The sequence below is a fragment of the Galleria mellonella genome, unplaced genomic scaffold (genome assembly GCF_026898425.1).
Source record: "Galleria mellonella isolate WM207_F2 unplaced genomic scaffold, CSIRO_AGI_GalMel_v1 utg312, whole genome shotgun sequence".
NCBI classification, from domain to species: Eukaryota; Metazoa; Arthropoda; class Insecta; order Lepidoptera; family Pyralidae; genus Galleria; species Galleria mellonella.
The window spans coordinates 5,127,684-5,152,640 of NW_026442074.1; the positions used below are offsets into that span (position 1 = coordinate 5,127,684).

General features: G+C 31.4%; 3 protein-coding genes across 3 annotated transcripts; all 3 read left to right on the forward strand.

The window, feature by feature from the left end:
* The first annotated feature begins 10,640 nt into the window (after positions 1-10,640).
* Positions 10,641-13,300, forward strand: LOC113516549 (uncharacterized). The gene is made up of 3 exons (XM_031908702.2): positions 10,641-11,106; positions 11,953-12,124; positions 12,950-13,300. Exons 1-3 carry the CDS (start codon positions 10,876-10,878, stop codon positions 13,186-13,188), a joined length of 642 nt encoding a protein of 213 aa, XP_031764562.2. The 5' UTR covers positions 10,641-10,875; the 3' UTR covers positions 13,189-13,300.
* Positions 13,301-14,455: 1,155 nt separating this feature from the next.
* On the forward strand, positions 14,456-18,340 carry LOC128200924 (uncharacterized). The gene is made up of 4 exons (XM_052895889.1): positions 14,456-14,695; positions 15,705-15,867; positions 17,063-17,190; positions 18,170-18,340. The coding sequence occupies exons 1-4, from the start codon at positions 14,456-14,458 to the stop codon at positions 18,338-18,340; spliced, it is 702 nt and encodes a 233-aa protein (XP_052751849.1).
* Positions 18,341-19,599: 1,259 nt separating this feature from the next.
* On the forward strand, positions 19,600-22,255 carry LOC113521972 (uncharacterized). The gene is made up of 3 exons (XM_031908699.2): positions 19,600-20,343; positions 20,714-20,873; positions 21,670-22,255. The coding sequence occupies exons 1-3, from the start codon at positions 19,600-19,602 to the stop codon at positions 21,981-21,983; spliced, it is 1,218 nt and encodes a 405-aa protein (XP_031764559.2). The 3' UTR covers positions 21,984-22,255.
* Positions 22,256-24,957: the final 2,702 nt, after the last annotated feature.

Consider the following 24,957-nt stretch of genomic DNA (forward strand, 5'->3'; position numbering starts at 1 on the left):
TCAGCTTGAAGGGTGGGATACGGCAGTGAATTTACAGGGTACAGAAGAATGGCAACGCATGGAGTCTCTGTTATGTCCATGGTACTGCTTATATCTATAGGCGACGGTTACCAGTTTCCATCAGGTGGGCCGTCAGCTTGTTTGACACTCTAAGTTGCATAAAAAACATTCTGGTATCCCTATTCACGCACACAAGAAAAATAAAGTGGGACTGTTTTTGGCAGACTGTTTGTATTATGATACTTTATCCAATGGTATATGATCTAAGATTAATAAATACTGCCAATTTGTTTTTGTTCTCAGCTCAATCGACCACACACGAAGTCTATACACAATACAATAGTTGACCGGCGTCCATCCATGCGGAAAGTTTTGAAAGTACTCACAATTTCTTCACACCACGCAATCTGTGGCCATTCGCTTACCTGTAAAGTTCCAAGAATGCAATATCTAACTATCAGTTTATAGTTTCACATCCGGTATACCTTTGTCGGAATATGAAAATAAACGTGATTTTCCTTCAGATACGCCTTATCACTTAATAGAAATCAATTGATATATGTATGTTGGTATGAAAATATTGCTTTTTTTGTAGGCATTTAAATGTAGTCGAACTAAACAAGTAAATTGTAGTTTTTTTTTTCTTTATAGCGTCAAATTTTATGGTTTTAATGAACGTTCTAAAAGAGTATTCTTTTGACCATCATGTGGCTTGATATAGATATTTCGATCTTTCCTTCTCTGGCATTGTTGTATTTTACTTTATTGACATTTATAATATTTCGTTATAATATGGTTTGTTATCTGTTAGTTAGTTAGTTGTTATCTGTTATAATCATATAATATCCATCTCCAATGGATATAACAAAGACAGAAAAAAATTGTTCCGTTATAAAGCAACATCGATTTGACAAAATTAACATGAAAACATCAAGGGAATTAAAAAATAATCTTTGTAATGAACATAAAATTGATGGTCTCATAACGTACCTACCAGTAAGAAAAGATACAGTGCAATTGGGAACTTTGTCCTTTTTACATAAATCGGTTGAAAATTATCATAATAATACCTGATAATCTTACTATATTAAAAATATATACAGTGGAACATAGAGCCTCCTCCTTTTTTGAAGTCGGTTAAAATAATGTACTGATAAATATAATGGAGTCACAGTATATTCAGTGACACTGTTAAGAACATGTCCCACTTTGTGTCAATAGGATAAAATCACGAACAGAAGGTACTAAATTAATGAAACAAACATTTCCCTAATTAGTGCTTTGATCAAGGAAATGCCAGTTTGTAATTACGAAATTTCCCTATAATAACAGTAACAAGAGAATTCTAAAAAGCCCTGACGTATAATTGAGCTATCAACGATACGTCGCGACATGTCGGGATGCCGACTAATTAATGAGAAGCCTTAATTAATAATTAATATTCGCATCCGAGCTGACATGACCAGTAGGCTGGTAACGTTTTAATGATATGCCCATTAGGTATAGGAAGCCTATAATGATAAACATAACCATATTATATACTTAATATAAGGACATTCATATGGAAAAAAAAATATAAAATGTTGAAGATTATTGAAGTTGTACAAAAGTCGGTTGTTTGGGTACCTCTGTCCCATTCGTGTTTCTACCGTGAAGCGGTTGTGTTTGCATGGCTGTGTTTCGGTTTGAAGGGTGGGATATGGCGTAAATTTACAGGGTACAGAGGAATAACACCTGAGTCCTCAGGAATGGCAACGCATGGGCGAAAAAGTATACTCTGTTATGTCCATGGTACTGCTCATGTTTATAGGCGACGGTTACCACTTTCTATCAGGTGCTACTGTTTTTTTTTTATTGGATGAAAATGTAATGGTAACCCTGCCTGAGGTAACAGTGTACACTGGCGGGGCATCAGCGAAGGATAACAGGTGAGAATGAAAAGACAGGTCAGTTAGTCCATCGTGATGAATACACCAAGAATTCAGCACGATGCTTTCCAAGGGGGGACCACGTGGAGGTCAACTAGACAGAGTATATTGGTAGTAATGGCGCTATTTCACCTCATTACTAACCATCTCTTTCCACCCTAGTAAGCAGGTTTTTTTTATTTTTTTTTAATGGGTCATAATGGCTGGTTTTGTTATATATTTTCAATAGTGGACTATGAAGCTAATATCATCATCAACATCTACTTTTATCACCATCGTGTACTTTTTTGATGACTATCATCATCATCAAAAAAGTATACCTAACAATAATTTTAGGCATTCTAAGTATAAATTTTAAAATTTAGATGTTATGTTTAGTATGTTTGGATTTGGTTTTGAGGCCTCCGTACTACAATCAAGCATTCGACTGAGATATTACCGCTCGCGATACAAACTAATAAACTATATTATCGTTATAATCCCGAAAAGCAAGTGAGAGTTATTTTCATGATGCACGGATGTGAAACTGCCGAAAATCAGTTGCAAACTCATTAGAAGAGTTACTTAGTAAGCAAATATTGTTGGTAGCATGCAAAATTCCGCGTCTGCCCACTCTCGGGGACTAATGATCGGCGTGCAGATAGCAGCGTCCCGCCTTCCCTGTTCGTCCCGCGATACTGTAGGGTTGTCACTAGAAAATTAAATAAAACCATCTCTATATATAAGAAAATTAAATTTACATTCTTTATTATGTTTTATAAATCCTATGTTGGATGTAAATAATTGTAACTGACCACTTTACTGTACTTTTTGAATTAGGTACTACACCAGTTGCTAGGTTATTTTAAAATAGAAAATATATTTTGTTTCTACGTTCTATTTTCCTATACTGCACTAAATTGCTTGTGATTTATTATTATTAACTTTTTTTTTATTTTTAATCATATATAACAAATTTGTTTTTGTTGATATAAATAATCAAGGGAAAATCGTTTCAAAAAGATATCATTGTAATTTTATAAATAATATTTAGAATATAGTTTACATAAAATATTTGAAAGTTAAAAGAGAAAATATAATTATAATCAATAATATGTATGTATGTGTATATATATAGTATGTATGTATCAATAACATTTATGTATATCAGTAATAAGTAGTACCGCATTCGAGTATTCTGACACTTCCCTATGGTTGACTAGGATAGAATGCTTTTAGCATTAAGTCCGCCATGAACACATATTTGTACTAATGAATAAATAAATGAACAAAAAAAAAAATAAAAATATTATAACAAAACAAAATATGATTGCCTATTTGTACTTTGATGGCTTTTATGGGTAAATTAAAAATTTGACAAGGTCTTACGACTGTTCTATTCTACTACTCACAATGTCGACACTAATAACACGAACAACATTATCTATCATTACTTTAATAATAAGACGACTGCATATGTGTTTGAAATTTAATTTATTGCAACAATAACATTTATTTATTTATTTATTTATTCATTAGTACAAATATGTGTACATGGCGGACTTAATGCTAAAAGCATTCTCTCCCAGTCAACCATAGGGAAGTGTCAGAATACTCGAATGCGGTACTACTAATTATTGATATACATACGTACTAAAATTACAAATATAAACGAATAAATATATATAAATAACAAATATACTTACACATATATGACATATACTATATTATACACGGAATTGAGAATAATATAAAGTACCTACCTATTATCTACCTGTGCTGCGAGAAAGAAATTTATTTTGTTAAAATATTCAGTTTTTATTTAGGAAAAATTTAGAAACAGTTGCTCATTTTACTAAGCCTATTAAGTCATTGCTTAAATGACTTAATAGGCTTAGTAAAATACAGACTGTTGGAAAGTCCGTTTTAGGGTATATTTATTATATATCATATGTAGAATCATAAGTAATTAAAAGAAAAAGTTACATTATGAGTTTATGGTAAAATATATTTTTTACAACATTTTTGTATTAGATTACATAAGTGAGATGAAACCATAGTCATTTTATGTTCCTTAGGATTAGGTATAGTTTAACATTTTGTTCCACAAATAAAAAAACACAGATTTTATATAATATATAGATAAACCAAACTACAGTTATAATTACCAAAAAGTATAATTACCAGTCGAGATATTTTTTTTTTCGAATTGGTTTATAAAACTTAAGTAACAAATATAAAAATAAAACCTAAGTGAGAACCTTCTCTTTATTGAAGTCGGTTGAAAATTAAATGTATAATGAAATTAGTACTGAGAAATATTTGACGCTAATAAAGAAAGTCATATATTACTATTATGTTTACTGGTAGAGTTTCTAAAAATAACAATAAACAGTAAACGATAGTAACAAAATGTGAAAAAAAGAGATAAAAATTGTTAGATAAGAATGTATAAGATATCAAAGGACAATAAGCATTTATATAGGAGTACCTCATGAGGAAAAAAATCTATCATAATAAAAACGTTGCTCGCTGTATTTTTTTTTTTTTTTATAAAAATCCTAGTTCCGTTTCACTGCCGTATATGGAATTCCAAACAGTTTGCATTTTTGTTGAGCAAATCGCGTGGGAATACAAGTTGTGGAACAACGAGATGTTATTCTCAGTTGACAACCCTACACCCCGGCGTCTAGTTCTGTAATGAAGCAATTTAAATGCATGAGGCAGGGCGCGAGAGGCGTTTGGAGGGGGGAATATCGACCAATACATAAGGCCATAAACGCCTAACTGTTAATTTTGATACTAAACTTTATCTCCTTGCGATTAGTATTAAATTTGACTGTGAATTATTGTTAGATAGGTTTTTGCTTGCTATTATTGGCTGGTAGGTATGGATGATAGTGGTTGCGCGGGGTAAGTACGGTATATCTCTGCAGGTAGAGGATTATGGAGGGTGCGGACTACAGGCGAAAATGTTTTCCTAACTTATTCGGATAGTGAAAGGAAAAGTCGGGTAGAAAGTGATATCAGTTTGGGCATCCATTTAACTAAGATGTGGTCCGCTGTCTGGTAACTGTTAGATTTCTAACATCAATATGATCAAGTAAAATCTATTTACTTGATGTTTAAATTCAGAATTTACGATTGCATTACAACTATCTTATGAAATAGCGAGTTAATTTAAAAATGAACACTTTTTCAAACAGTTCTATATTGAAAAATAATCTCAAAAATTATTTCTTTAAAAAATAGTACGTTTTAAATATTTAAAATTAATTGTTTTTTTTTATACAACTTAGAATGGCAAGCAAGCTGACGGTCTACCTGTTGGAAAGTGGTAACCGTCACCTATAGACATGAGCAGTACCATGGACATAACAGAGTATACTGTTTCGCCTATGATACTCCCCATGCGTTGCCATTCTTGAGGACTCAGAGTTTGAACTTCTGTATAGAGACTAACACATTAATGACTGGTAGTGTACTTACCATCTAATATTAAAGAAGATTTTTTTAATCTTATCCTTGAAGATATGAGAAGTTAATTTAAGTTTAAGTTTTATTTATTATTATATATTATATTGGTGTGCAAAATATTATAAACTAGGTATGCGACTTGATTTCTCACGGATACATAGAATTTTCGGAAATCATATGCCTACATTACTTACTGATAACGTGGCTTTCTATAGATGTGAAACAATTTTTAGAATAGATTGAGTAATTGTTGAGTTAGGTCCTTTGCATAAACACTGCTACATTCATTTTTTTATATGTTTTTCTTTTTATTCTAATTTCAAAGTAAAATAGTAATGTTATTATATAATTGTGTAATCTTCACTATTATGTTGTTTTGTCATATGTAAAATGTATAATTTATATCATTTTTCTTCAAGAGAGATCGTATCTAATTAATGATATTATTTAAGTAAAAAGTTTGTTTAGTGTATGTGTAAATAAAATAAATAAATAAATAGTTTTTTTTAGTTTATCCATTACAAACAAACAAATAAATCGTTTCCCTTTATAATGTTAGTATTGTGAATTTATTTTTTGAAAGTAATCGAATAAAATGTTCGTAGATTCGTTGTGAACGTTATTTCAGGAAATCTTTTTCATTGAATATGATGATAGGGTTGAATAATAATTAAAATTTTAAATGTATTTAATGGATACTTCTGTCTTACTATGTGGTCTCTCGGTCCTACACCCGGTCCTATACTTGTTTTTATTAATGAATATTTTTACACGCAGTGTGTTCAAACATTCATTAATAAAAATAAATTATTTGAACGAGTAGTGTAACTTCAAACTTCATATATGTACACGTATAAGTAAATATAGTATAAAGTCAAAACAGTAAGTCGCTTTCCGATCCATTAATATTGGAAGGGGTATAATTTATATCCATTCTTTGAAAGAACCCTCAATCCGCCGTCACTCCAGTTCGATCACTGCTCACAAACCAGTTTAGGGTTGTCACTTTTCGACAAAAAATATTATGTTCATATTTTAATTTCAATTGTGAGTATTATCTATTGGATATTAATTTATAGATATTACATTAATTATTTATCTATATATTACATTAATTAATTCATAATAGCATATAAACATTTTTTTATGTGCTATGAATTCAGAATAAACTATTTAGATAATATAAGAACCTGGCTATTTTTGTGTAACAAAATTTATTGTAAAATTATGTAAGGTATATATATATATATATATATATATATATATATATATATATAATGACATACTTGTAGCTGATATAATTTCTTTTAATACTAAAATATACATTTAACAAATGTAGACTCAACCGCAGTTAGTATAGCAACGAATAAAAGATAATTTAAATATATAAGTTATTTTTTTTTTGTTTAATATTATATTAAATTACACTATTGCAATATGTTGTAAGACAATCTTTCTATTTTATCATACACGTCTCTATTGTAGCATAAGACCTCAACATATTATCTTTTTTATCACAATTTCATTATTTATAAACCGATTTAGATTTTTTGTCTGAAAGGATTTACTCTCACATTGGCTCTACGAAACCTTCAAACAAGATCCATCATACTCGTTGTCGAAATTATGTCGTAAGATGCCACTAAAAGAAACATTAATGATAATGCATCAGTCTAGAAGAAGAACTTAGTACAAGCCGCTTGCGGAGTATCGTTATAATTTTATGATAATCATAATCATGGTTTATATATTAATTGCCAACCCTACAGCGGAGTGGATATGATGACGCGCGCTCGCGGCGTTTTCTGCCCCTGACAGCTTGTGTTCTGTCTGCATCTCACCTGAGCACCCAACAGCGCGGTTTTCTGTTTTTGAACAAACCAAATTGGCCATGTTTAGAAGTCTTAAAAATGTATAATTACGTCATGATTAATACATTAGTGTTAACACTATTATTTCTGCTTTTATTATGAAAATTTACAATACATTCGCGACAGGGTCTAATTTGGGAAGTACTTCATAATGGAAAGTCGTAACTTTCAAATATAGAATCCCTTATAAGTATGTATTTACCTATCCACAGCACGCAGCAGTTACGAGGACGACAAAGTATCTCATCAAAGAATCAATAGGTAAATAATTAAGGTCAAAGAATCAATAGGTAAAATTTCTATGGGATTAATGTCTGTAAGTATATATATATATATATATATATATATATATATATATATATATATATATCCTTTCAGATAAACAATAATTTTTCAAATTGGTGTACGTTGAAGTTCTGAGGTACTTACCAAACATAAAAAATACAACCGAATTGAGATTTTTATGACCTGTATTTTAAATCTAAAAGAGAATAGTGCATTCTAAATCTGAAAGAATATACTTACAGATTGATCCCATAGACATTTTATCAAAAATGGGTTCAGTAAATTTACTTTTTAAATCAAAAGAACTGGTTTCGCCATAATTGAAGTCGATTTTTTTATATGAAACACAATCTTAAATTATTTCTCTTTACGCCGATAGCTACCTAATAATTATGTATGTACATACAGTAGATATTTAAATTTTGTAGCATGTTATCGAATACTCGTATCAGTTGTAATGAACATGACGTGCTAAATGTAAAACATTAATCAGACAGCTGTATATAATTAATTATGGGCATTAATAAAGAGCATAATATTTACTTACATAGAATTAGTATTATTTTTAACAGGTAGCAATTTTGCTATACCTAGTTTTTTTTATTATTTTATTTGTTTCACTGTTTTCTTACTTATATTTCTGGCGCACACTTGTGTTTATTTGCTGTTACAAACATGAGATGCGATTTGATACAGCAGAAGTATGTCGTTTAATGATATGTGTTTCGCGTAAAGTGTAGGTATAATAAATTACTTATATAATATATAGATGCAATATATATATATATATATATATATATATATATATATATATATATATATATACACATATATAAAAAACTATACATATAAATTTGAAGATAAAGTGGTGAGTCGCAATAAACTATAATAATTAGGTGCCATTTAATTTCTTAAGGTTTAGTTAGATCGGATACTAAATTACTAATAGCTTTGTAATCAATGATTTGATAGTATTTCCTACTGGCTTTAAAAAGATGAAGGATTTCAATTCGATTATATTTTTTTTATGTATATGACAATCCATTAGATATAAATACGGATTAGATATAGATAAAAAATACGGATATATTATGAAATTATACCAGGTACCAGCGGTGTTCTGCTTTAGTGATCTATCCGTTTTTAGAGAGCATGCGAGTATACGACCCCGACCTTTTAAGCTCCGGCAGTTTCTGACCAGTATTTTCTCCGCAACTGCAGCGTCCCTCTTTCCCTTTTCCCTATAAATCTTTCATTCCTTTTTTGCTAACATCCTTTACTGATTTCTTTTTTTCTCAATCCTTTCCTTCATACTGTTGATGGCGGATACCCCCAATAAATGCATTCCCGAGGAGGGTTAACGTCAGGCAGGCAGCCAGTCGTAAAATCAAAGGCCAAAACTATGTATAATATAAATAAAAACATATAATGCAGATCCCAAATAATTGGGTTGAGGGCATATTATGATGATGATGGCTTAATATGGAATGGTAATCCCACCTGCACTATCGAACTAGTTTACATTACTAGTAAACCCCTCTCGGGGGAATGGATTGTTGTTCATGGGAACAAGCAAGTCCGTTGCTACTAATGTCTTCAGTTAGGTCGACCACGATACAGTTTATCCTAGAATAGATCATAGATTCGTTACGATGGATCAAGTAACTTGTCTATATTATAATCTGTTGTTATTATTCCTCACTGGTACCCTGTTAACGTAAGCCCAAAACACAGGTGGGGTAACTATTGAAAATTAGTAACAAGATAAATATACTTATCGGGAACAATAATAAAAAGCCTATCTATGGGTATAAAATTCTATCTGTGGATAGTTAGTAAGGATTAAAAGTTAAAAACGAATAAGAACAACAAAAAGTAGACATCACGTTCTGATCAAATTTAGAACACGATTTGAAAATTAAAAATGGAACACAAAATATATTTCTCTAATTATTATTTTTTTATTCCACTGCCGTTGACCGCTGCAGTGTTGGGCGGCGCACTCATTACGTTCAGCCTCGCTTTCTGTCACTGAACATAACGGCCGGTAATAATATTCCGCCTACCAATTCCACCTATTCGGAAGATACGCATCGGTGGCGGGCTCGGTGAACGCCCACACCACAACAAATGAGCCTAAGTCTGTGAACTTGACGACTTTTTGCAGCGACACTGTAGATCGCTGTGCGGCGACATATTTTTAGAGTAAATTAGTTGTATTTTACAAATTTGCCGATTTGAAAATTGGAATGTATGTATGTACAATAGTATAAAGAAATAAAATAATAATTTGTTTATCTAATATTGTTACGTAAATTCTGTTAAAAGAAGGAGAGAGATTTTTTAATGTATGAAAATCATCAGTTAAATCCGCCTAAGCTGTAGGTGTACGCTGGCGAGCAAGGTAACATTGAAAGGTCATAGATGAGGCATCATAGCGAATTTACAAGGAATTAACTATGTCATATGGATATATGACTGTTATGAAGTTTTCTATTACAACTATTTACTTAAATAATAAAAAAAGTCAAGACATTTATTGTGATGGGGAATCAAATATAATTTTTAATATTATATTTTTTAAAGTTAGTAGTGAACGACGAGTTAAGCATAATAGGCAAGCGATTGTATTGCAACAATTAATTGCCGTATGAGCGAAAACTGATAAGGCACGCAAAGCTTCGACCAACAGAATTTCATTTTCAAAATAAATGCTGGCGATATAAAAATAACCATTATACAAATGAAGGTTGATCCGTCATAGCAATGGAAATAAAACAGTACCAAAATATTATTTATTCTGTTTGTGAATATACCATTTAGGTATTTTATTTATGGGTTTTTATAAAAGAATATATTTATTTATGTACATAATAAGATTTAAGAAAATATTAAAGTCGTATCTTCGTGGATAAGGGAACAAGTTTTTGTTATTTAATATTCTACTAATATAATTATCTCTAATTAAGTATAAATATACATACATTCAAATATATTGTGCATCTATTCACACTAAGCAATCCCTTCATCTTGCCAACTAATTAAAAAAAAAAAGATTCTCAATTCTAATATAATTTTTTAAATGGTTTTTTTTTGTAGGACATATATTAAATATGTTCGTTGTATTTTAAATAATCCATAGAGTTTGTTACTGATATCAGTATTCTGTTACGAGTATAATGTTGATCAACAAAAGAAGGCCCAACTCTACATCACCGTGGGAGTAAAACTGACAGAAAAACTAAACACACGATGGAAAAGTAAACGGTTCTCATTGTGTGGTACTTTATAACAGAAAGATAAAGACAAATGTAGTTTATTTGAACTCAAAGATCATGAAGTACGTACAGTTGTTCTTTGTAATTTTTCATTTAAAATTATCTATCAGTTTGGAAGTTAAGCCACCTGCTCTTAGACGATTGGACGAGAGATGTATGAAGTTAGCGCAACGGCCTTATTTCGATTCGGATATGGTAGTGGGTAAACCATGGCGGATATATTATACGTATAATATGAAGTTGGAAAATAAGTGTTTGGATATGGTTTTTAAGAATGCTACACCGAGGGTAAGTTATGTTGTTAAATATATATATATATATATATATATATATATATATATATATATATATATATATATATATATATATATATATATATATGTTCCATTAAATAGACCAGTCGCCTTTTAAGACACCTACGGAAAAAGGATGGTCCATTCTATCTATTATGTCGGGATCACACGACACCACTGTGTATGGTACGAATAGTGTAAATACAGTGTTACTCTGTGATGTTCACAGCATGTTTATATGTAATGGTGACCGCTTTCCATCATGTTAGCTTGTTGGTCAATCCAAGTTACATAGGTAAGTCCAGTCCAAGAAATGTGAATAGTTGATTTAGATTTCATATATAAAATGAATGTCAGTATGAAAAGACGACACCAGACATTTCTAGAAAAAATTAAGAAGCAAATGCTCTCCTTTTAGGAGGAGGATATCTTGATACTATGCTACTATTTCTACGCTAGTTCAGAAATGTGGTATAATTCGTGTTTCAACCGTGAAGCAGTTGTATTTGCATGGCTGTGTTTCGGTTTAAAGGGTGGAATATGGCAGTGAATTTACAGAGTACAGAGGAATAATACCTGAGTCCTCAGGAATGGCAATACATGGGGGGTATAATGGGCGAAACACTATACTCTGTTATGTCCATGGAACTGCTCATGTCTATAGGCGACATTTACCACTTTCCATTAGGTGGGCCGTCAGCTTGTTTGCCATTCTAAGTTGTACAAAAAAAACCCACTTTGAATTTTCTTTCTCTTGCTCTGATCACTGATATAGGACACATTATTCATAAGCCACCTCTTACGATAATTTGCTATTCATATAACAAATTTTGTTTTATAGATCGTTCAACGAATTTGGAATGACATGTACGATTATATGGAACAGCAGCCCGTGTGGGATGCGGCGGTACTGCTCGGAACCATGGGTGCTGCGCGCCATGAATTACTGTTATGCGCAGACCAGGGGGCAGCTGGCAGCTTCTCCGGTGTACCAAACGTTATACGTGATGGCAGTAAGATATCATTTAACACTTCTATTTCTTATCTTTATTTTAACATATAGGGTTACATTGCATCTATAGCACTTTGATCAGTTGAGATCTTGCTTGGGAAATTGTTTTTCCTGCATTACCCTGGTATTTGTAATTTCACTGTATGTTTCAAAATTCCAATGTTCATACCAAAGGACAGCATATTTACCCCATTTTATTTATTTATTTATCTGGTGCCCATTCCAGAATGCGAATGGAGTTAATGACTATGCGCAAAGACATATTTGTGAGTAAATTATATGCCTTTTTTAATTGCCTCTTCCTTACAAATAATCTTAAATATCAGCATCAATGCGTATATTTGCTAACGAATCACAGTCATACATGAAGTGTTCTATAGATTTCTCACTACAACTTTTGAATAGTGTAATCGAATTTTAAGATAGACTCATCTTGTATAGTACATCGCCTCGTATACCTTGGAATAAATTGGAGTGATACATTGTATTTTTTTGCCTTGTGGTCCCAGCATAGAATAAGCCACTTCTTTATTTCCTGTGGGTGTTATAAGAGGCGACTAAAGGAACTGAATGGTAGAGGGATGGGCAGCAGCGTCCCTCTTAAAACATCGCTAAAAGCTTAGCTGCGGTTACCAACCCGCCTGCCAAGCGTGGGAACTACTGGCAAAACTCCCCTTATGGGGACTGCTTATGTTAAGCAGTGGACAGCTGAAATGATGATGATGATTGTATTCTTACTACGTGAATTATTTTTATAAAGCATCCATATATAATATTTTGCTTCCGTGATGTGTTTTTACCTTAAAATAGGTTTTTATTCTTCTAGACTTAACACCAATGAAAAGCAGTGTGTCACTGCTCAAGTTCTATATGAAACTGCTCAACGAAGGCAAGTTCCTGGTAATGATCGACTGCCATATGGGAGTCGGGTCCATCTCGGCCAGAGCTGATCGTCCGCCTTACCGCTCAGAGATCCTAGCTGCCGCAGCACAGCTCAACATTGGAGACGGGTACCCCGCTTGTACTGGTGACAAGAACGATGACGAACAGTTTCTTATTAAGTGATGTTGATTATATTAATGTTTGTTATAAAATAATTTTGAACTGTAATAAATATTTCAATAATTAATGATGATTGTGTGATTGAACGTTATAGTTACGATATCATATTTTTTTTTACGGATATTGAAGCCATAAACCAATTGACGGTTTCATGGCTTGCCATTTCTGAGTGAGGACTAAGGTATTATGCTTCCCTACACTGTAATCTCACTGCCATACCCAACCATTCCGCCTTCCCCAAAACTGAACCAAAAAGCAAAAACTTTTTCATTATATAAATAAATAAATTTATGTAATTTAAATTTTATTATCCATTAAGACATAAAAGCTTGTGACAATGGTTGGAAGTACGACAAAAATTCTGGATTCTTCGAGCTTTCAAATATTAGTTCTTAATTTTTTTATATAGAAAAGTGGCAAATGAATCTAAGTATTATTAAGTAATGCAAATAGTTAATAAATAAGATATAGTTTCATTTGTTTGCAACTTACAATAATTTTAATCAGTACTTAACAGTTATCTACAACCCAAGTGATCGAGGGGAAAGGGATTGTTAATAACGGAATCTAACTGACTCATTGCCAGCAATACACTCTATCAGGTCGACCTCCACGCGGTTCTCCAGGAAACCATCGTGGTTAATTCTAGCGGAATTCGTCACGATGGGCTTACTGATCTGCTTTTATCATCACCTATCATCCTTCACTGGTGCCCCGCCAGCGTATACCGATAGCGCAGGCGGGGTTACCATTCCATTATCACCCATTAAAAAAAAACCCAAGTGATCAACATGTATGTTTTAAGAAACATTTTATTTGTTATGCAAACATATGAGTATTTTGTCATCAGTCTGTAATTATAAACAAATAAAAAGTGTAGAGTAAGTTTTTCTTTCTCATGTAAATAAAAACATAATATTTCCATTTATAAGTCTACAGGTATAGTTCGTGTTTCATTTATTAAGACGATATACATATAAGGCAATACATTATTCTGTATTATATAAATAAAACAAAAAAATTGCACCTAGCAGCAGAATTCTTATTAACTATAGAGTTAAAATATATACGTAAGGATTGATTATTAACAACGTAATACAGTTAAGAACGATTTTTGTTTTATTTAACAAAACATATTCGCTTTTAAATTATATCTAAAACTAGTTTAAGAAAATAATAATTATAAAATTTTAATTTATCAAAAGTGACTTTAGTGTTTTACTTGTACATTAGTATTAGTACTTATAAATTTATAATAAAACAAAAAAAAATGTTATTCTTCACATTACTATTGTTCTTGTTACCAAATATAATACAAATCTTAAAAAGTGACAATTTTAAAGAGGTTAATAATATTATTATCGACAATTGGACATCGTGTGAAGAATTTTTAAACAACACCGTCTTTAACCCACAATCAGTCGTGGATATAGATTGGAAGATATTTTACTTCTGGCACTATGATTTTGAGGAGAGCTATCATATTAAATTCGGTATACCGACGCCTGGGGTTTGTATCTATTTACTTTCTATTTTGATGACAATAAAATCTCCACAAATAATGTCAAAGTCAAGATTTTTTTTCTTTTTTTTTTATACAACTTAGAATGGCAATCAAGCTAACGGTCCACCTGATGAAAAGTGGTAACCGTCGCTTATAGACATGAGCAGTACCATGGACATAACAGACTATACTGTTTCGCACATGATATGTTCCCCCCATGCGTTGCCATTCCTGAGGACTCAGGTGTTATTCCTCTGTACCCTGTAAATTCACGCCATATCCCACCTTTCAAACCGAAACACAGCCATGCAAACACAGCTGCTTGACGGTTGAAACACGAATGGGTCAGAAGTACCCAAGCAATCGACTTTTGTACAAAGTCTCCCTCTAGTGTCCAAGTTCCTCCATACAGTCCCTTTGAAAAGCACCGTCTGAATTCGACCTGATAAGCTGTTCTAATATAACTGCTGTTATCATTATAAAAGATTTTGTACGTTTCTTTTACATAAAACCTGTACGGTTTTATGTAACAATAATTGGATCTTGAATTTAGTCGACAATGACTTCACTGAATTCACAATGAATATGCTTTTAAAAACATTTACCTATCTTATTAATATAATAAAATGATAATTAGATAATGTCTGTACATGGGGGATATTTAAGAAAAATTGATATAAGGTCTCAATGAAGCTAATAGGTGTTAAAACAGTAATTTTTAAAATTTTGTTTGTTTGTTTAAAAGTATATTTTTGTATCACACAAAAACTTCTGCACCAAATTGTATGGATTTTCACAGTTGTGTTCCTGAAGGTCTAACATTAAATACTATGAAATAATACGTTATTTATAAGTGTGCATACGGCTCGTCTGATGGTAGCCTATAGACGCCTGTAACACCAGGGATGTGACGTGCACGTTGTCACCTCTTAAGAAACCTTAAAAACTTCCTTTTTGAAGAGCCCATGCTGTAGTAACTTTAAAGTATTAAAAACCTAAAATTTAAAAATTCCAGTTAATAAAACGATTTAGTGTGGAACTAGACGAGGAGTTGAACCCTCCGGTGAATTGGACCGATGCAGATTTGTTTATGGAGACTTCTATAGACTTCAGTGGATTGTTTATTAAGACCAATATATCGGGTCTGTATAGGCTTATATCGTCGATTTCTTTTCAATGTAAGTACTTATTAAGTTCACTCATACTTTAGATGGAAAGTGTCTACTTTTTGCTTCAAAAGCTAAATATAGGTTAGAGAAGCTAAGTTATATGAAAATCCATTATTAACTGGTTAACACGAGGAGAGAATATTATATGAAGGGGGGGGGGGGGGGGAAGGGATTGTTAGCAATGGAGTTTGATAGCCCCATTGTTAGCAATATTCCCTATTAGGTCGACGTCCACGTGGTTCCCCCTGGAAACCATCTTGAACAATTCTTGTCGAATTCGTCACGATGGGCTAACTGACCTACTTCATCCTCACCTATCATCCTTCACTGGTGCCCCGCCGGTGTATACCGATAGCGCGGGTGGGGTGACCATTCCATTATCATTCATTAAAATATTAAAATATATATATATATATATATATATATATATATATATATATATATATATATATATATATATATATATATATATATATATATATATATATATATTGTATGACAATTTGTAAATCACCTTGTTATTTCTTATTGAATTTCTTTAAAAGGAAAGTAGCAGAACGAGTAAAGCGTAAACGTAAAGAAGGTACGCAAAATGAAATGAAGTGAAAAAGAAAATAAAAACATTTAAACACAAATACAAACATTCAACTTTATATTATATTTATATTTTTAATTAACTTAATTTAAATCAAGTTAATCAAAAACATTTATTAATTCCTTTGACACGTAATATAATTTGGATGCGATAATTAAGTAAAAAGTGTGCGTTCCCAATTTGCGTGGTTATTTTTTTATACCACTGAGGTGGCAAATAAGCATACAGCCAACCTGATTGTAAGAGATTACCGTTGCCTATAAACGCCTGCAATACCAGAGGCATTACGCGCGCGTTGCTGACCCTGAAGAAACTTCTTTATTCCTTTTTTGAAGAACTCCATGATGTGGTCTTTTGGAAAAATCTCGACATTCCATAACCTGAGCGTTCATGGGAGAAAACATCTCTGAAACTAAGGCTCTAAGATATGGAGGTGAATTCGTTGTCGATAGTGAGCTGTCCGATGGTAGAAAGTAGCTGTGGGTATCATATTGAACAATTTCTCTGAGCACAGTCCGTTGTACAAGTTGTTTGCAGCCTTTACCTACAACTCCAGGTATCAATTTATTGTATATTTACAAATAAATTTAAGCGAAAGTTTATTTTTAGATAGTAATACACCGTACCTGACTTTTGGATTGAAAGTCGTTGAACCAGGATACTTGGGACTAATGAATTGCAAACATCGGCTGGGTTATGCATTAGCACCAATGGAGTTTATGCCGTCTTCTATAGAAGTAAGGTTCAATTTTTACATTTATACATTTTTTATTTTTTTAAGATAAAAGTAGTCTATGTAATCCATCCATGTAAGGAGTCCATCCCATATAGTTCGTATTTGGACAGTATAGGTATACTGTAGGTACAGTGCGAGCATTATAGTAGATGCACCATACTACTATTACTATAAAGTATGGTTTTATTTGCTTAACGGATGTGTATGTTTTACGCTGTGGATAACTATAATCGGCTAGCATATAGTAAATGTAATGTAATATGTATTGAATTTTGTAAAAAGCTGTTGGTATCCCAAATAAAATAAAATAAAAAAAAAAATAAGTATATCAAATTTCATAGTGGTCAGCCATTAAAGCGGTTATAGGTAGCAAACAATAGAACAAACAAACTCACATTAATGTTTATAATATTAACATTTTTTCCCGTTACTTCGTATACGTAGATTTCAAAACGATGAAACATCAATGAAATAGATAATTTCTAAATAGCGTATCAAGGTAAAACATACGGTAGACTTTAAGTCAAAGCTTTAAAAACATAACTGTAGAAATCATATCCAATTTGGTGCAGTAGTTCTTGTGTGATACCGGAACAAAGATACAGTCAGACAGACGCAGTATTTGTAAAAAAATATTGATTTGCTCTTTTCCCCGCTATTTTGTATTTCAGATTTCAGAAGCAGGGAAGTCAATGAATTATATCATTTCTAGATAACGTATCAAGATAAAGCGTACTCGACATTAGATTTTAAGACCTTCAGAGACACAATTGTAGAAAGCGCATCCAATTTGGTGTAGCAATTTTTGCGTGACGCTGGAACAAAAATATAGACAGACAAAATTTCTAAATTTATTGTTTCAGCATCTTTTAGTATTATTATTTGTTCTTAAATATCTCCTATGTACAGACATTATCTACTTTATTATATTAGTAAGATTAGTGAGGATGATTAATGATTATTGACTGCTTTGTTTACAGTTAGAACGAGCTGCGTCGAAAATTGGATTTTGGAGCCCGTTTGGAAGGTCGTACCTGATAACCGATAACACAACAACATCTCCAATTTCACTTATCGAGAGCTTGGATGACGCAGACGACGATGCCCAAATTGATGTAGATAGACAAATAAATAATTTACAGATAATTTAGATATAGAAATAATGAGTAAAAATAAGTTACTGAATAAAGAATTTACTTAAAACATTGTGTTCTTTGTCTTTGCGTGTTCTTTAAAGTTACGTATATGAGTAAAAAAAATACAGCCATAAAAATAGATAGATCAACATTATGTAATATTATTTAGTTCAACAAGATATATTTTAGTGATTAATTTACAAAAATAATTATATAAGGTATTGATCTTACATAATTATTTAGTAACATGTTACTATAGAAGAAAATATCTCTTTATATATATATCTTAGAACCATTGTCCTTAAAGGAAGCAAAGTAACACATAGTGATAAAGTAAATAGTCATAGACTTAAAAGAAAAAATCCTAAAAATTATTGTACATAAATCACATCTCTTTTATCAATATATACTAATATTATAATAATATTCTATAAAAAATCTGTAGAATACTTTATAAATTTACAACTTTACAAAGATTATGGATTCAGTTCCAGGTTTAATCAACATTGTCTATACATTCAGGAAGTATTATAACCGACACTGACCGCATCACATGTCAATACGTATGTTTATATCAGACGCTGCAAACCTTTTAAAATTTTTCTACAAAAAGGAACGAAATGTTTATTATTGCAATATATTTACGTGTAGAACCTGCATAATACTGTCATAATACATAATACCTACATAATAATACATAATTAAAAAATTAGACAATTAACATAAATAATCTCGGAAAGAAATCTCAGTAATTTTAAGCTCTTTATATCACTGATTCACATAATATTTAACTTTTTTTAATAATTTTGTTTTTTTTTTTTTCTAGTTATAGAGATTGGCACGAAACCCTTGCCTAATCGCTTATATACGTTTTATTAAAACCAGAAAAAATCTTTTTGTCTACCTATGGAGATATAAAATACTTATCCAAAATTTCTCATTTCTTATCACTAAGTAGTTAGTAGGTAATGAAAATTTTTTTTTAAAGAAAATAGCTTAGACATAGGAAAAAAGTAATTTAAGTAATGTTTACTCAAAATTTCATGCATTAATATTATATATTTTGTATACTTCATACAAAAATTATGTTTATACAAATACCTAAATAATTATAAAGTTTAAATAATACGTGCAAGGTTTTAACCTACAACACACGCCATCTACGAAAAACATTTTGTAATATAGTTCATAATTTACAAAAATGTTCACAACCGCTGAGTATACAGGCATTATATTAAAACGAAGGAACCTGGTACAGTGATATTACACAGAAAATGAAATTGTTATTGGTATCACTCATTGTTGCTTTCATAGAAGCAAGAAAGGAAAGAGCAGAACATTTATATTCAGCTCCTGTTCCAGAAATACCTATTAATATAAAACAATCTAATATACCTGTACTTTTTGATCACATATATAAAGAGGGATTCGAAGATCCCATGACGAATCTTAAGCAACCACTTGACGTCCTTGAACTCACTCTGCAAACACCGAAAACAAGAGACGAAAAGCAAAAGTATTTACAGATTATATCACCAAAAAATATTATACCATTGAAGAAAGAACCTGTGCATTTTTTAAGTCCCAAAGATGAATTTATTTATCATCGTATATCTAAAAAACATCGTGAGTATGACAAGAAATTGGATGAAACAGTCAGAAATAAGTCACATATAGACGATACGCCAAAATTCTTTAACTTTGAATATTTACAAACAAAAAATATGAACTCTCAACCCAAAAAACCATCTGTTAACAAGCTAGTGGAGAAACCAGTTTCAAGTCATTTAGCAGAACATGACTATAGTAGATCAAAAATGGGATATTTTTTAAGAGACAAATTTGATATGCGGTATAAAGGTGACAGATTGAACTGGACGACTTGCGATCAGTTTGGTTATGACATTCACTTTCATCCCAAAGATATCGTCGACTTAGATTGGGTGCCGTTTTTTACATGGTCATCGAAACCTTATGTGCTTGCTGTTGCACATAAATTCTCTTATCCTACAGCAAAGGTAACGTATTAAAATGTTTAAATCTGTTACGCTTCTCCATAAAGTTAAATTTTTTTTTGGGAATCATCTGTTACAAATCTGTGCATATACTACTTGTTTTACAATTTCTATAGAATGTTAATAATATATGTGTAATTTATTATACTATACTAAGTAAAACCCGTAACTTTACTAACGTGAATCAGTATATAAAATATCCTATGTGCTAAATCAGGATATTACCTAATTTTATTAAAATCCTTTCAGTTGTTTTTGCGTGAAAGAGTAACAAACATTCATCCATCTATTGTTACACAAACTTTCACATTTATTCTATTTAATAGGATAAACAACATTTATAACTACTGTTACTGAACGTCGACTTTTACAGATTGTGAAAGTATTTAAAAATCAATATGGACCATATTTGGACAAAAGTATAAATTGGAATGAACCCAAATTATTATTGAAAGAAAATAGAGATATTTTGCTGGTATCTCTAAACCGAAAGGGAACGTTTTATGCAATACCCAGTCAGGGATTATCTAGTGGTGAGTTGTTATTATTAATAAGAATGGTAGTTATTGTAATTTTTATTTCATTTCTTACTTTGGTAATGGGAATTCTAGTCTTCTAGTTCTAGAAGCCTGAATAAAGATCAAACGAATGCATGGATAGTTATGATTTGTTTAGTACTCGTATGAAAAAGAGCAAGGACATCTGAAATCGTTATTTCATTCTATATCATGGCCTCGGTAGCGATAAACATTCTACCGATGTATTAATTTATCTTTTATTTGGCAGCACACCTGCAATGCCGCTGGTGTTGTGGGTGATCATGGGCGGCGGTAGTCACTTACCATCAGGTGAGCCGCATGCTCGTTTGCCCCCTGTGTTGTAAAAAAAAAAAAAAAAAATCTCTTGACTTAGAGAGGTCTATGCGATAGGAGTGGCGTCAAATCCAATGTTTGACAAGGTGCTTAATGATAAAGTAGATGACAAGAGTGACAAGACCACATACAAACTCATAACCCGCGCGATTCAATATTTTTTCAAATGTTTTATTAAACTAGGTGTTATTTTGTGAAATCTTATTAAATTCCGCTACCATTAGTATGTGTGTGACTGCCAACATTCGAAGAATTTCCACGATCCTCCAAATTAAAGCACTTTCTTCCACGCACAACCACTTTTTAATTTAAATATGTAATGTGTTATTGATACTAAAATATAGCATTTTTTTACAAACAACAATATCCTTGTAGAGCAATATGGATTAATTTTATTATCATAAAATTATATCTAGATTCATTTTTGAAGTCGATTGAAAACATTGAAATATTTCAGGTAAACGAAAAAATCTGCCAGTAATAAAAATCCAGTTAAAGATTGTAGATCCATACTTAGTAATGATGTATTGTGATGACCACTACACTACCATCATGGCTATATCAGGAGATGAACCACTCAATGACTTCGAAAAGAAAACAGAAGCTGCCAAGTTAAATATCTCTGGTATAGGGTATCCAGTCTCAAGAGATATCAAAGCTGAAGCACAGAAATTTGCTATGGAAAAAGAACAGAAGCTAATGGAGGAAAACATGAGATATATAAGACCTAAAGAAGGTGTTTCTTTGCCGAAAGAAAGATTTTTTAAATAATTGATAATTAGAAGACTTTATGTAGGACTGTCTTAAGGATGATTCCAATCGTTAATCTAGTAGAAACTAGATTAACGATTGAAATCATAAGACAGTGGACAATCCCTGGCACCATTTAATAGAATACAGTCTAAGAACGAAATTTTATGTTCTATTAGGTAGATTGAAAATATGTTTATGGTGTCTGTAGATATACGACTACATTATAATGCTAATGAAACGTAGTTATATAATTGTAAGCTATAACGTCACGGTAGAGTATTCATTTGTCTGATGGACAAATGAATACTCTACATTACACATGGACTTTTTTATTTATTTACTAATAAAATCTTTTAACTTTGTTCGCATGAAATCAGAGAGAGATAAAATTTTGAGTATTATATTTGTGTATTATCTTATTGGATATTTTAAACTCAAACCACTTTTTATTCTGAATAGTTTGGTAAATAAACTGCTACGAGAACAATCCATTATTATCATTCTTTGATGCAATGGAACTGTGTCTAATTCCAAACCAATCATGTTTTGAAAACAATAACAAACAGAGATTCATATTTCCAAATAAAAAGTGTTATTGACTGAGAATTAAAGACAGTTCAATCAGCAGTTGACGTGATTAACAAGGGATTTGTCAAAATTAGTTGAAATTATAAGTAACATTGAAATTAAAAGTGTTTATTTACAATTATGTTATAATGTGTTACTAGTACGTTATTATTGATTACCAAAGGAGAAAAAATAATTAATATTATTACACCCCAAGTATTGCAGACGATTGTGGACTATGGTAACCATTTACTATGAGAATATTTAGAAATACCACTTTTGTTACTTAATAATTTAATTAATATACACTTAATTAAAAAAAAATGCCAGTCAATGGAGATTCGGATTAATTCAGTGCTCTCAGAAATTATCTTGGTTCTCTTTATTCTAATTGTAATACTACAAAACGTTATCGGTTCGCACCAAAATAGTTAATCTTTATCGAGTACTAAAATATAATTTTCAGATAATAAGAAACTTTTTTGAAAATGGAAACGTCTAGAATTTTACTACTTGTAATTGCCATAACATCTATTTTATCTTGTACTTTGTCCGAAATTGCTTTAAAGCCATATTTAGAAGATGCAGAAACAACAACATGTGATCAGTTCAGTCGATACGCCAGATTCAATCCTTATTCTGTACTAAACGAGACATGGATTATCTTTTATTATTGGGGTCCACATATCGATATCACTACTTACAGATTTTCCGTTCCCACATCAGAAGTAAGTATGGTTGTTACCTCATACTGCTAAAAAAGAACATATTTTGTTTTTGTCATGGACTGGACTTGATGTGGCACCTTTTGCCATACTATAAATATTATATATATTATACGAAAAGTTATTTTTTTTATTTATAATTCTAAAAGTATATTCCATCAGTTGAATTTAATTTTTGTTGCTAATAAGTCAAATATAAAAAAATGATGTTAAATATTGATAGGGTTTGAAAATCTATCGAAATTTATAAAGAAATAAAACATGATTCTTATTGTCTATGAATTAATGAAAGAGTATAGTTTATTTGCATTATAAACAAGATAATTGCCAACTCGTCTGCCAAGCGTGGCAACTACTGGCAAAACTCCCCTTATGGGGAAAGCTTATGTCTAGCAGTAGACAGTTAATGACTAAAATAATAATAAAGAAAGACAATGAATGTAACGATACAGTTGTATAAGTACAGAAAGGTGGTCTTATTGCTGAAAGGAATTTTTTCAAGACAACCTTAGGGTAACGGACTAATTGTTGTTCAAGTAGGTATGATAATATTGTATAATTAGGCTAGTTTGGAATAACAGCGCAAAACATCAAGAAAAATAATAATTTATAATTGCCTATTATCATAGTCATTTTTTTCATTATCGCCCATTAGAACGCAATTTCAGCCAAGAAGAACGGTAGTATGTATCTAATATACAAATATATATAATTATAGGCACAAGAAAAATAAATTAACATAAAATAAATAATTTATAAATACATAAATAAATAATGCCCATTTATCAGATATAGAACCAGAGAGATAGAGAAAAGGTAAACTTTTACTTGTCGAAAAAATAAAGATTTTTTTACAGTTCATAAAAAATATATTTATTACGAAAAGATTCTACATTTTCATAGTTGAGACAAATTACATATATTTATTTATTACTTTCAGCAAAGGGAGAAGATAGACCGTAGATTGAAGAACTATTCATCTCACTCACTGAATTGGACAGCACCTCATGTTTTAATGAAAAACCATATGAACGAAACCAAGATATTAATTCAAAGAGGGGATCGAGGACAGTACTGGGTTTATCCGTATTTAAGAAGTAAAAATATTTATTTCATTATGTCTTTTGAAGCTTGCCTGGAAGAGACGAAATCTCTTCCAGATTTTTCCAAACTTTTTAGAATGGTAAACATTTTGACGGCCCATCAGATGGGAAGTGGTAATTGCTGCCTATTATGGTTCCACCACAGATAATATAATTTTTATGTCACCCATCAAACTGAAACATGTATAAATAGCTATGTACAAACACGAGCGTTTTGGTGCGTTAAGACCTTTTTTCATTTTCAAATAATTTATTTTTATCTATTGAGTCTTATTTATATGTCATAAATAAATAAAATAAATAAATAAATGGCCGTATGGTCCCGGGATAGAACAGGCCATCCCTTTTCCGTGGGTGTCGTAAGAGACGACTAAGTAGGGCGAGGGATGAGCAGCAGTTTTCCTTTTAAAACGTCTCTAAAGCCTAACTGCGGTTATCAATCCATATACCAAGCGTGGTAACTACAGGCAAAACCACCAGAGGGGGAGGCTTATGTACAGTAGTGGACAGTTAAGGGCTGATATGATGATTACGATGATGATGATCATGATGATTATAGTAAGAGGCAGTTAGGAGAAAATACACCAAAAACCAAAT